This window comes from Ruditapes philippinarum, unplaced genomic scaffold (genome assembly GCF_026571515.1).
Source record: "Ruditapes philippinarum isolate M1 unplaced genomic scaffold, ASM2657151v2 ctg178_1_1_1_1, whole genome shotgun sequence".
Classification (NCBI taxonomy): Eukaryota; Metazoa; Mollusca; class Bivalvia; order Venerida; family Veneridae; genus Ruditapes; species Ruditapes philippinarum.
Genome location: NW_026857426.1, coordinates 200150 through 215348, shown reverse-complemented (window position 1 = coordinate 215348; position 15199 = coordinate 200150). Strand labels below are relative to the sequence as shown.

The 15199-nt window shown below is 30.4% G+C and overlaps 1 protein-coding gene across 1 annotated transcript in view; it reads right to left on the bottom strand.

The window, feature by feature from the left end:
• Positions 1-15199, bottom strand: part of LOC132749696 (atrial natriuretic peptide receptor 1-like) — a 37271-nt gene that overhangs the window by 21298 nt on the left and 774 nt on the right. Inside the window, exons 2-3 of the mRNA XM_060739553.1 lie at positions 3028-3137; positions 1626-1760 (exon numbers count right to left, since the gene is read on the bottom strand). Coding sequence (XP_060595536.1) covers positions 1626-1760; positions 3028-3137 — 245 coding nt within the window. The remainder of the gene's footprint in view (positions 1-1625; positions 1761-3027; positions 3138-15199) is intronic.

Sequence of the window (15199 nt, the reverse complement as noted above, 5' to 3'; positions counted from 1 at the left end):
AAATTGGCTACCTGTCCAGAAAAGAGTTGATCAAATTGTCCTCTGTAATGTTTTTAAAATAAAACATGGACTTGCCCCTGAATATATGGGAGAAAACTTTATTCCATTAGATTCTGTTCATACTTACAGGACCAGGTCAAGTGAAAGTGGGTGTTATATGCTACCTAAGGTCAAAGGTTTCGGATCAAAGTCTTTTGCTTACAATGGATGTGTATTGTGGAATAAACTACCCTCTTCTATTAGGATGGAATCAAAATTGTACAATTTTAAATTATCTGTTAAAAACATTTACTTAATGGGTAATTATCTCTTTTAAAGGTGTCTATCCTCTAGTCTTAATATTTATTATTTTTATTCATTTATTTTAATTTGAAAATTTTATGTATACTATTGTCTTTCTTCAATTTAAAACTGTGATAAGTCATTTTCATGCCTCTCTTTGTCAAAACCATCAGTATCTTAGGACCACAATGGAAATAAGAGATTAAGTTCTCTTTCTTGTGTTATCCTTGGGATGATGTTTTTGATATGGTGCATTTCGTTTACGTTGATATTTGTTTTTATTGTTTTATCATGTATTGGATATGTTGTTACCATTATTACTGAATATAAATCTATCTATCTATCTATCTATCTATCTATCTATCTATCTATCTATCTATCTATCTATCTATCTATCTATCTATCTATCTATCTATCTATCTATCTATCTATCTATCTATCTATCTATCTATCTATCTATCTATCTATCTATCTATCTATCTATCTATCTATCTATCTATCTATCTATCTATCTATCTATCTATCTATCTATCTATCTATCTATCTATCTATCTATCTATCTATCTATCTATCTATCTATCTATCTATCTATCTATCTATCTATCTATCTATCTATCTATCTATCTATCTATCTATCTATCTATCTATCTATCTATCTATCTATCTATCTATCTATCTATCTATCTATCTATCTATCTATCTATCTATCTATCATATCTATCTATCTATCTATCTATCTATCTATCTATCTATCTATCTATCTATCTATCTATCTATCTATCTATCTATCTATCTATCTATCTATCTATCTATCTATCTATCTATCTATCTATCTATCTATCTATCTATCTATCTATCTATCTATCTATCTATCTATCTATCTATCTATCTATCTATCTATCTATCTATCTATCTATCTATCTATCTATCTATCTATCTATCTATCTATCTATCTATCTATCTATCTATCTATCTATCTATCTATCTATCTATCTATCTATCTATCTATCTATCTATCTATCTATCTACACTACCACTACCACTACCACTACCACTACCACTACCACTACCACTACCACTACCACTACCACTACCACTACCACTACCACTACCACTACCACTACCACTACCACTACCACTACCACTACCACTACCACTACACTACCACTACCACTACCACTACCACTACCACTACCACTACCCACCCCTACCCCTACCCTACCCTACCCTACCCTACCTACCTATCTATCTAACCAATTTATTTTCAATATATGCCGTTTGGGTTTCTTTATTACATTCAAACTGTAATTGCGTACAAAAAGAGAATCATCTGTAGCTCTTACCAAGAGAATAAAGAGGACCTGACAATCTTATCAAAGTTGTGTATTTATCCTTCTCTTTTGAGTCGAGCAGGTCTGACACCCAGCTGAACACCGGTAGATTCCAGATTGAGCCTATCTGTGCAACGCCAAGAAGACCTGAAAGTATCCATTCAACAACATCTAAATGACACAGTAACTGTTATTCATACACCTAATATTCAACATAGCAATGTTAAGGCTTTCTGGCTTTCTGTTCTATATCGAAGATGTGGAAGTTTTCGTTCTTCTTATTCAGAAGGTTAATACAACAATAAACTTGCGTTTATAAGAGGTTTGTTATGTTACTTTAGCCCTTTAATCTATGTTTCGTGAACATAGAAATAAAGCACACAATTCCTCACATTTACAAGTCTTTATTGATTTTGAACATCGGATCATTTAAACTGAGCCTCCAACATTTTTAATTTCATCGTTTTTGGGCGTTCTTTAAGATTATCATTTTTCTACGTCATCATAAATAAATATATACATTTTGAATTATAAATAGCCTGGAGTCATTTGAATAATAGTTTTTGCGCCAAAAGTCATTTTATCTCGAAGTAATTAATATATTGTTAACAAATTCGGATTTTTTGATGTTGCTTTTTTGCTATCTAAAATACGAAAATTGCACATGCAAAATATATTTTTACATATGTTCGTGACTTGACAAAGGGCGTTTTGTGTACAAGCACACGATTGTTTGCTTTCAGATTGCTATCAGTTGGTCACCGACAAGACGCCTAATTACAAGCAAAAAAACTAGTAGAAATCTAGACCATTTAAGATTATGAATTTTCAAAGTAGTTCTAAACATTTTCACAGTGCCACGGTATTTCAAAGAAATATATAATTATTGAAATTGCCATATGAAATAGATGATAAATTTACATAAAAAACAATCATTCTTTGTTAAAACTGCACTAAACAAAGGTTTTTCATAAGGTAAAGTATCAAAGTGAAGTTGAAGTCAAACATTTTAAAGCATTTTAATAGATTACCACTCAATGCAATTTAGTATGTTTGTTTATAATAATATTCAGACATTCAGTACTAATAAGATATTTATGGCACTCTTCTTATATGTTTTAAGGAATTACGTTTGATAAATTGATTCAACAAAGCATTTTATAGCAACCTATCCTCTTGCATGCATTATACAGTATACACTTTTAATGTGATATAAATAAATATAATACCAAACGTACAAATACGTATACATGTATATGCAACTTAACATTTTTAGTCTTCCAAAAGAAACATACTAGTATTAGTTCTTTAACGGTAAAATGATATTCCTAAAACTGTTTACAAGAGAAGTCTGTCCTTAAAACAAGGGTTTCGAAATATATGAAATACGATGACGCTGAGATGACGTCATTACCTGTTGAGCACGAAGGTCCCATGATAACATCCGGGTCATATGTTTCGACAGAGTCAAGAAAAGCTGCCAAGGCGTGTTTAGAGTCACATTTAGAGTCATACCATTTTGCTCTGAAAAAGTAATGTTTACAAAATAGTTGGTTGTTGGTATATAATTGTTTGTAAATTCAAGAAAAAAGCAATTTCATTTCAAGGTTATTTCTATATTTTATGTTAACAATTCAATACGATTTGTTTTGTTTTGCATCAAAAAGATGTGCTAAAAATCATGGACATTTCAATATCATTTTATGTGTTTAACTTAATGTTGGATTAATATACATGCAAACCGATAGTGCTTACAAATATATTACTAAGCTAAACATGATTGCATTTTCTATAAAAGCTTAAGTACACATGGATATTGTGTGTATAAATTTTCAGATAATTTTTTTTATGAAGGATGGATATGGTATATTTTTATTGAACTCAAATTGAGTTTAAAATTAAATATGATAAAAACAACTCATATAAATACATAGCATGAATGATAAATCACATAATTACTGAATCATTGTTGATTTGAATAAACCAAAAATAATGGCTATCAACATCGATCGATATATGTGTATTTCTCAATTATGTTTGCCGGTGTATTTCACAAAAAATCCTTTAAAGTACAATGACAAATGTAAACACTGTTGTGAAATACACTAAAAAAGTAAAAACACAGAACAGAACAGAGTTTATTTCATAACTAGTACACACAAAGGCACATCGTTATAACAAGCATTATGACATATAATTTTAGGTCACATTTTTTACAATACAGGGAAAAAAACCACATAAAGAAAAAGTCAATACAATACTGAGCAATGGGATATTTAATACATACAATGCAATGCATCACATATACTTATCAATTATATATTCATGTCTATAAATCACTTCAGTAAATGAATAATGAAGATCACTAAACATACCATAACTTCGCTTTTAATCGAATTTGTTTGACAAAATATTTACTCAGCATAATAATTATAAAGAACATCACAGTATATATAATCAAAACAGCATCCTGATACTATTAAAGATTTCTAGAGTTATCGATTCTTCTGATTTTTGCCTTTTTTAAATAAAATAAGTTTGTAAGTACTTTATGGCTTTTAGATTGCAGTAATTCTATAAATTTAGCCATACTTGGCCAAATGTAAAAATAACGCTTAAAAATTGCCTACGTAGATTTTCATAAGCACTGCATATTAAAACAAAATGATACTCGTCTTCGAGCTCGTAAGCATCACATAATTGACATGTTCTTTCGTGACGTTCTACACGGCTTCGACCACACACATTGCTATCTTTTGTCTACGGAAAAAAATCCATATTTGTTTCCAGGTAACATTATAATAGAAAATTAAAGCGAAATATAAAAATGTTTATAATGAAATTATTTAACCAAAATGTTTAAAGATGACTATTTATTACATTCATTTATAACGTGTTTCTGAATTTCGACACAATTCGCCATTTTCTGTGTATTATATAGGTCAGAATGAATAGGAAAACTGTCTAAATTATAATTAAATATGGAAAATAGTTTTAGTAGCTGAAATAGTAAAATTTATTAGCGCTCAGAAATATACCTGTAAAATAACATTGATTTTGGTAATCTTCTCGGTTATTTTACATTAACATATTTTTAAAATTTCAACAGAATATTGTATCAAATTAGTAATTACAATAAATTATAAGACCACTTTTAGAATAGAAACATATACTTTTTTCATGGTTATATATTGCTATAACCGTGTAAGAAGGTAAATTGCGTTTTGATTTTTCTATATTATAAATGTACAATTTACTGTTTAACTATACGAGTATAACACGCGTATGGTGTCCTTTTTAATTCTTGACCAACTCATATGAACTTTTTTATATATAGACCTACGGGTCAATGTCCACTAAACTATATATAATATCAAATCCGACTTAAGTGACTATATATGTACAAAAACAAAGTTAAGACACCTGGATACAATAAAGTTAGAAGTATACTCGACATAAAATGTCAGTTTGTAAATGTTCTTGTGGATTTTAACGTTGTTAAAATACACGTAGAGATGTTATTTAACATCAGCCTTAAATGTCATCATTTGGGTTTCATTTATTTAAGCCTATTGTTTGAAAGCCTACTTTAATTATACATGAATATGAATGATAACGGTACTTATTCATGAGATCAAAACTCATTGTATTATCTTATTGAAGTGTGTATGTGTTTTATTCCTTACAAATAAGTTATAATACAGGAAAAATATCTCATCTAACTGATAATGAAACAAACAAAAATCTTACATGTTTCAGTCACATTTTACTGTCTGGTTTTATTACTTTTATATATAATAATTACCTTAAAAGGTTACTTCAATCCGATAATGATGTCATAGTAAACTTTTTACTGGCATTTAACGTCAAAATGTCAAATCTAGAAACTTCCGAGTGTTCAAAATATATATAGTAACAAAAAGCAAAAATATTTTTTAAAGCCTGTTAAACACATAATTTTAGCTGTTGAATAAGATTTTTTTTTGTAAATCAGTTTATGCAGCGATTGATTTTCTTTCTTAAGAATTCATTTATTGTAACAGTTATTTGACATAAAAGTTACATAAGAAATGTTGATTTTTTCTTCACCCACCCTCTCAAAAAATGCATACATTCTTTAAAAAATGTGAAATGGGTAATAAATTTTTTATGTACAAAATAAGAGATATTTTTCGAAGAGTCGCCGCTTATTTGTTATGATATCTATTATAACACCCAAGCATTGTCAGCACTATAAAATGCACGATATTCACACAGAATAACATTGTTTCAAAGTTTTACAGTTTAAATACAAGAAAAGTATTGATGCAAAGCATCAAAGGGCGACGCCAAAAGAATTTGATCCAGATTTGCACCTAAATACTTAACAAAAGATGTGAACTTTATAGCAGTACCATTACATGTGACCTGGAGGCAAGGGCCAGTTTAAGTTGAAACTTAAACCAAAAAAGAATAGACTCTGTCTTGCCAAGATGCAAAGACAATTTATAGTCAATTAAGCAATCTTATAAGACTCATGCTATAAGAAAGAATTTATTCAGATTTATTTTACGAGACACAAGGATTCCTGAGTCATCAGCATATAATCACAGGCACGAGTATTGGGCCTGGGAAGAAAAAATATGACCAGATGACCAGATTGGTAAAAAAAACTGTGTTTATAAAAACCAAAAAAAAAGATGAACACAGGTTTTTTTATCAATCTGGTCATATTTTTTCTTCCCAGGTCTGATACTCGTGCCTGTGCATTATAATAAAAGCTTATTGCTTAGGGTTGAAGACATGTCATTGACATATATTAGACATAAAAGAGGACCTAAAATGAAGATCAGGGGGACACTATAGGTACTCAGAGCAGTAGTAGAATGAGTACCAGCCACATCCACCAGCTGCGGTCTATCAGAGATAAGACTTAAACCATGTAAGAATGTCATTATATATGGCAGATGCTTGAAGTTTCATGAAGAAGAAGAATAAGAACTTCTTCATGTGCAGTATAGTGTGTTCAACTGTATCAAATGCCCTTTGTAGATCTAAAAGTATCATGCAATACTGCCTTTGTCCCTTTCAAATAATGCAATCTGTTAAATGAATCAAACATGTGTCAATTGAAAAATCACTTCTAAACCCTGACTGAAACTGCCTGACCATGACCCGAACCCATGACTCCAGAAGACCAACTGAGCTATCCGGCCGGCTACACATTTTCTCTTTAATAATGAAACAGTTCTAAACCACAACATATTTCCCCACTATATCGATTTGTGTCCGTGAATTTCTTATGTTACAGAGCATTGGAAATTGAACTCATGCTTATATGCAGTCACAGGATGAGAAAAACTTTGAGCTTGACCAGAACTCAAACCTGTGACCAACATAAGAAATTTTATGAAGGCTGATTTGAATTTTGCATCAAGGGCACCGGGCAAAAACATGAAAATGCAACAAACCAACCACTTTGTGGTAGATTGTATTTTCATGTTTTCATCTGGCGCCCGGTTACTTTTTGTACTATGTTGGTTTTCATGTGGCACAAATCACCCACTATAAATTTAGTGCACAAATTTATTCAAGGGCAAGTAACAATCTACTCTATGTACAGTCTGTTGTCGGGTTGACTCAGGAGACCTGGAGGATGAGACCGGTGTCCCTTCATTACAAATAGATAAGACAGAAGCTGTCCTTTTCAAACTATGCACATGTTAGAAAAAAAATAGAATAACTATTCAGAATATGATTTTTGAGACTTTATTAATTATATTGCTTGATCCAAGTTTAAGGACAGTTTCAATCAATACATGTTTTATCATTTATAACTTTAAATGAAAGTCTCATCCCTTTAATAATCATGACATAACTGTATCTCTTTAAATGCAGAAAAATTATAAGTCTCAACATATCAATATACTACTGTCTAAGATATACATGTATGCACATAACATTAATAATTCCAAGTTTATATTAAATAAATATGAAATCCTAACATTAACATTAACATGCTTTTGATGACCTTACAACTGGTGAATTATATACAATAAAAATAGTATTATAAGTAATACCTAAGATAGACAGAAAAGAACAAATAATTTAGTAAACATGAGTTACTTCCCCTTAAAATAGAGAAAAGAACACCCTAAACAGCAAAATTATGAAATTTATGCATGCTGCATGCTCAGTTTTATTAAGCCATGCAAATAATGCATTCCATAATAGACGACGCCGCTCACCGGCGTCGCCAATAATTACACTGTACATAGCCGAGCTGAAGAAAATATATCTGAAATGATTGACAGTTTCGTTGGAAATGCAGTGCACATGATTACTGGAAGCATAAAAGTACTTGCACATCTTGTCTTGAATACATAATAAGTTTTGAGAAAATTTACAGAATTATTTTCTTAACACGAACATAAATATGTGCTACCTTTAAAGCACAACATCTTTTAGCGCTTAAATAAAACATACTGCCTCAAATACATGTATACATTTGTTTTATAAATTGTATTTGTATGATTTTCATTGATCATGGTTATTTTATAGTTCTGCTTCAATCGTTATATTGTCACAAGGTGAACTCGTTGGACCTCAATTCTTCTATATTAGTATACAAACTAATAGATATTGTATCTTCTGTTGGGAATATTTTGAGTTATTTAATCAAATAGATTATCATTACCTTGTTATAATGTTGAATTTTGCTGAGGACATGGGCGGGGTTTGTTTGCTCCTACCACTTCTGTCTAACGTCAATCAGCAGGTTCAATCAAACCAAGCTCGCAACATTTTCAGTTTTTCCGTATTGGGTCTTCATTAAGATTTCCATTATTTCTATCTAATTTACATCTATTAATCATTAAGATTTCCATTATTTCTATCTAATTGCTATCTCATTGATAATGTCAAATTTATTTCTTTGTGATGTCACTATTATCAAATTCTGTCCTTTAAATAAAAAATTGGATTTTCGTTAACGTAGGATATTTTGTGAATCAAACTGAAGTCAACCATATGACAAATAGATGGTTATTATTTCATTAATATGGAATGTAATAGAACCTGAACATATTACATAGTTTCTCACGTCTGTCAGTTTTATTAATTCATTCTTGTGTGGACAATTTCGTCTCTACATTTAACGTAAGTTCATTCCATTTCGACAGAAAAAATAAAATTAATTGTAATAATTACATTAACTTTAGTCTGCACCGATTTTACCTGTACTGTAGATTTAAAGAAATGAAAGAAAATAATATGAGAAAAACACAAAACATTTCCCATTTAGTTAGCAAATGCAGGTTAAGTCAAGTGAAAAACTAATAAAGACCCGGCTGAAAATCCTAAACCTCAGAAATTAATGATTTGTTAAGCAAAAATGATAATTTGAATAAGTTTTTACTTAGAGCTGGATATTTTCCATCTCCATAATTGGTAATAAGTGGTTTTGTGTGAACATTAGAACTGATTTTGATACATGCTTCGATATTTTACTAATTTTATTAATTGAAACTTCAAATCTATTGTCACAAGTGTTTGAAAGGTCTACATACAGACACTAGGCCCATATTGTTGACTAGTAAATTTCCATGATTTTACCGTTCAATCTTAAAATTGATAATCAGTGGAAAAGTTGAACAAGGCAGTACAGCAGACCAAGTATCAATTTTATGTTATCCAGCCTTAACTTACAATGCTGTTCAAAATATTCTCTTCCACCGTTTTCTCAAGCATCGTTAACGATTTCCATGTCAAAACTGTTAACTAGGTGAACTAGTGTTGTCATAGCGATTTAACCGTGCACCACTGAACTGTCATGTTCATTTACAAGTATGTGCATTGTTCTCGTGTGTATTGACATGTTAAATATGCGTGTTTTGTGTTGTTGTTGTTGTTTTTTGTAATGTCTATAGATTGTAAAGAAAACTTGAGGGAAGGTAATTATGGGCGTACTTTGGGACTAGAACCAACGAACATAATAGAATTTCCTGATGTATCTTAGCAACACTAAAATGAATGCAAGTCATATGATATATATTTGATATATATACTCTAATAAGATGACATTAATTGTACTCTAAACAAGTTTATAGATATAATATGATTCGTAATTCTTGTTGGAATGTATGCATGTACAAAAATGTCATCACGAGCAGCATCAATTATTATCAAGTTTTATTCGTTATAAGTTTCTGTAATTGCCTAATATAAAATTTCTCATGGAAAAGTAGCTTGAATTTAACAGGTAATATTCAAAATGCATTTACCCAAATTTTATTTAGAAATGGCTTCTACGAAATCTTATGTGGTCTGACTTCAGACCCAGTTAAATACTGGGAAATCATAATACATGTAATAGGAATAACTTCCTAATAAATATATTTAGACCTTGCTCGGAATCGTATGACTTGAATATATCTATCAAAATATTCTAAGATCTGCCTTACATAATTAAAAATGTAAAAATTCTAGTTTTCTTAAAGACCAAACATGATTTTAGAGTAAACATTAAATCGTTTAAAATGGATATAACTCATTAACTTTCATTATAAATATAATAACGAACTAAGAAATGACAAGCAATTTGACATCCTACATTTGCTCCAAAAATGTCCTGATTATTTTTCTATTTAAACACATGAATGTGTTATGAAGTATTAACATGTCATCAATCAAACTGAATTGTAGATGTTTGTTCTACTTGTCCTTATATACAAATTGCAAAACTTGGTATATATTTACATAATTAAAATGAACGTAATATTGTAACATGGCTGCTAACTAACATGATGCAAAACTAAGGAATCATAGTGAATGATATACATTGTACATTAAATTGCAGTCTGGATATCGGAACTGCACGGTTTCCTAAGTAAAATCAAAACAAATAAATGAAAAAACTTTCTCTATAAGGAGCTTTAAGGTCCATTGTGCCCCACAAATACTTTTATTTGTATTTTCAAAAATATTTTTATTTTTGGTCTTATGTTATTGTTCCCAAAAAGCTATTGATTGGCCAATAATCTGAACGACCTTTTGCTTCTCTTGCCTTTTGGCAATAAGAGCAGTTATAGGGTTAAGTACTATGTATGGAAGTCAACATACTACATCGTTTACATTTCGCTACTTTAATGACAAATTATTTCAAATTCAGTGCTACTTTCTTTTTCAGACGAAAGGCATCTAACATACTCTGAAACGACTATTTAAACATTATAACTTTCATACTTTTACTTTCTAAAGAATGAAACATTTTTTTCATTTTCTGAGGCATAATGAGCCTTTAATATCAACTCGTGCACTTGTTTTTATCAAAACCTCAGTTTATTTTGTTTGTTTTGTTGCTGTAAGAAGCTTAAGAGTGATGGAAAGAGTAAAGGTTAAGAAATATTACCTTGTGGTTATTCTAAGAAACCGTATTCTTGCAATTTTTTCAAGCGAAAAGCGGAGACGTTGTTCTATCAGTTATTTCATTTACATGCAAGAAAAAGTGTGTGATTTAATGCATGATATTACCCCTAGAGGCTTGCAACTGTAAATACGAGAAATAAATAAACCTATATTTGCAACGAATCATAATTAACTCATTTACATTTCTGTCCAAAAGTCATATACTAGATCCGGGAGATTATTACTTAAAAAGAAAGAAAACAAAAACACAAACACAAACAAACAAAACATTAAAGAAGAAATAAAATCTTTTTTTATTTGGTGTGTTAATGATAGGTAAAAAATACCGCATCTCTCAAGCCCATAGCACCGAGTATAACGGTATTCAATACTAAATACTGTTATATTACAGGAATCAATGACGAACTATTGTCACAGAGTTGTCCCTTTCTACATTTTTGCTAATCTCTTATTTCATACGAACGGATCCTCAATGTTTCAAATATTTATTAGGGTGTAACTTGATATAATAGTCCAAACATATTTAGTCGGGTTTCAGAAATGACATGAATATATAATCATGAATATTTATAACATGAAAAAGTGTCGCAATTTATTTGTTGTAGCATAATAATAAGAAGAATTAAATGGTCATGAAACAGCTATACACCTTCTCTTGCTCAAATGACAGATGTACGCCGCCTTGTACATTCATATGGACGTGTAACGTGTTGTCTTAAAGATCAAAGCAACTCAATCAAAATACATTACAGGCCGAGTTGTCAACTACAAAATACCGGTTTAATCTGGTTTGCTTTGGTATGTATCTGACATATTTTAAATAAACAAGCATTTAAGTTCAGAATGCATGTTAAAAAGCCTAACATAGAACAAATTTCCAAATTAATGATTTTTTAAACACGAAAAAGATAAATTGAATCAAGATGTAGAAGGCTCTGTTTATGTGATTGATATTAATATAAAATGATTGATAAATAAGTTTTTATCAGAATCCGGTTCAAGATTTCGCCTCTTAGACGTTTAGTAAATAGAAGTAATTAGTCTACTGAGGCAAACTAAATTTAGCAATGAAATGGTTTTTATTTGAATCAATTTAATTGACCTTTCGGACCAAAATCAAGGTGTACCTACAAGCGAAGTTGAAGTTTCTAAGTGGATGTTGTTTTTTTAATGTCTACTTATTACATGTAAAAATGACCATTTGGTTTAAAGAAAAAATGTGCCTAAAAAACCCTAAAATAAAAATCAAGGTGCTATACCGTTAAAGTTTGAAGCTCTCTGGTCAATGCACCTTTGTCTAATTGTCAGGTTTGTGTTAACAAACCTAAATTTATGTGTTATTCTTTCTTACTGCGGACTGCAAACCTTCAATATACCGTTTAATACCACATATATTTCGGGCGCAGATATCATTCGTTTTGAAAGTACTTGACAATATAAAGTACTCAAAACTAATACAAACGCTGCTTTGAAAATATGTTTTAGCCATATCATAAAATGACATCTAGGCGACAACAACATGGCAGGTATGATCATAATGCTTGATGTAGTCTGTCTCTTTACAGACGAAGTGTTTTTACCCATGTTGATGCATTGTGACCGGAATTTAAATCTATTTTTAATGGTAATTTACAATTTACTGGGCGTTTTGTCATATCATTATAAAAAGTCATTATTTGCAATATCATATAGCAGTTTTTTTGTATCATGCATTTGATGGATATTCTGTCGTGTTTATGCGCGTTCAGGATGTGTTTGTGTATGCATTTAACTTGATAGTTATATAGATAGGCTACAAGTAAAGTCATTTCTGAGGAAGGCAGTCATATGCAAACAAAACAAAACTTAACATATATTACATCTCTCACTCTCTCTCTATAATAAAATAAATTAATTTAGGACAAGTCAACCTCTTATCTCATATTGATAGTTCCCATCACAATTTCAAACTTAATTTAACCATTTTCGTGTTTAAATATTGCATCCTGTTTAAGCCGGTGCTAGAGGGCGTGGACGGTAACTTGCACTTTCCAGTAACGTCCATGAACAGGCTCAATCAAATCGAGCCTGCAACGTTTTTAATTTTGCTGTGTTTGGTTCCTTTAGGGATTCTGTTTTTCAATTTTTCATATATTTAAAATTTCACGACTTATCACTTATAGACCATTTTTAAATAGAATACATTTATCCCTTTGTTACTTTTTTCTACGATTCATTTATGGTAAGCTGAAATAATTGTCATTTAGTTAAAGGTAATAATAAGTCAAAAACAAAGTCAAAAAAGCTACGCCGTCAGATCTGTGTAAGCTCCACTGATACCTGTTTATCTTTTCGTCTACGAAATGTTTTACCGTTATTGCCTCTACACCACCAGGCTATCACGATCTTCTTGTGACAATTATTTCTCGCCAATAAAATGGTAACGGATGAAAAGAAACCAGGTCAAAATTTGATAATTATTGTACGATTTTTATTGATTTACATTGATTGACAGCCTGTGTTGGTTACTTCCACTAAATTTTAAAGAAACTGGACTTAAGTGGCCACAATGTCTTGTGCATGGTACATATTAGGAAAGCAGTCTAAAATGCCTTATTTTCAAAAACAAAGGTCGGCAGAACATCCCTCCAGAAAGCAAATAAGATCAGGTTGGAAACAGATTTTGCGATGTAAAAATTGAACTTAATTCTTATTACAGTTCCTCGTGGAAAGATTAATGAAGACTTTGGAAAGGTATGTCACATTTTGTGCTGTTCAACAATGCCCTTTTTATTGTTTACACAGGTAAAATGCACCACATGTTTGTTGTATGTTTGGTACACTATATGTTTTCCATATATAAAAGATATGTGTTTCAGAACATATGTTTTTCATATCTAAAATAACATATGTTAAACGTGACCATATGAAAAACATGTGTCAACAAACATAATGTAAAACTCATGATTATCACATGTTTTTCATATGAATAAGTTTTCATATGTTAAATATATGTGAACTTTCATGTGATTTGCATATGATAAATTTATGATCATATATTCTGCAATATTTACACTTTGAACAGTCTTAATTAGATTCTACATGAATGTACATAAATTCTTAAAAGATTCTTGGTTCATGCATCTATGTACAACTTGTAAATGTAGTAAATCTATGGGGAAAAAGTTGCCTTCACTGCCAATACTTCTTATCATGTTGAAATAAAACACAACAACAACAATAAAATACCTTTATAAAAAAGATAAAAATAAATAGATGATAAAAATCTTTTTGGAAGGATAGCTGATTATTAGAACTGTAAGGGGAAGAAACAGTTTATGGGTGAATCGTCAGGGTGATGAACTGGTTAGGGGGAGAATAGTTTGCCATTTATTTTTATTCATGATGTTTTTTCTCCCTTTGTATATGTTAGTGTTTATTAAGTGAATTTTTAACAATGAAGAACCCAAAACGAAATGACCCGTAGGCAGTGACCATCATATCATTAATATGTTGCTCAAATTAAGTTTTATCAATTTCGTAAGTTCCAAAAAGCATTATTTATAAAAATATTACCGAATAATCAATTTACATGTCATGTCGTCTAGATGTCATTTTATAATATGGCTTAAGCATATTTTCAAAGCAATGTTTGTATTAGCTTTGTATACTTTATAGTGTAATGAATGATATCTGCGCAAGAAATACATGTTGTATTTAACGGTATATTGAAGGTTTGCAGTCTGTGGTGCATTTTTACCTGTGTATATTGATACTTAAATATAAACAAATGTTCTGTAATTTTAAAGTTGATTTATAGGTAAACTTGACAGAAAATGAGACAATAAAACAAGATTTATGGTTCGGATTTCGTATTTTAATAATTGGAAAAAAAAACCACTTTGTGTACAATAAACGACTTTTATGACATTTTTTTCACATTCAACGCTACCTTTTCAGATCAAAATCGTGGAACATGCTCGAAATCTTTTATTAAAAATTATAGAACACGGTTTCTTTTTCTTAAAAAAGAAAAGAGAAAAAAAATTTTCATGCTATTTTCGCGAACCAGACCATTTATACGTAGTATGATGTTATGGTGCAATGTACAGAAACTGTTTACATGTATCAGCTTCGCATGTACAAACCTAGAATTTAGGTAGAATCGAACCTAAAATATTACTCTATACACTTGTACAATG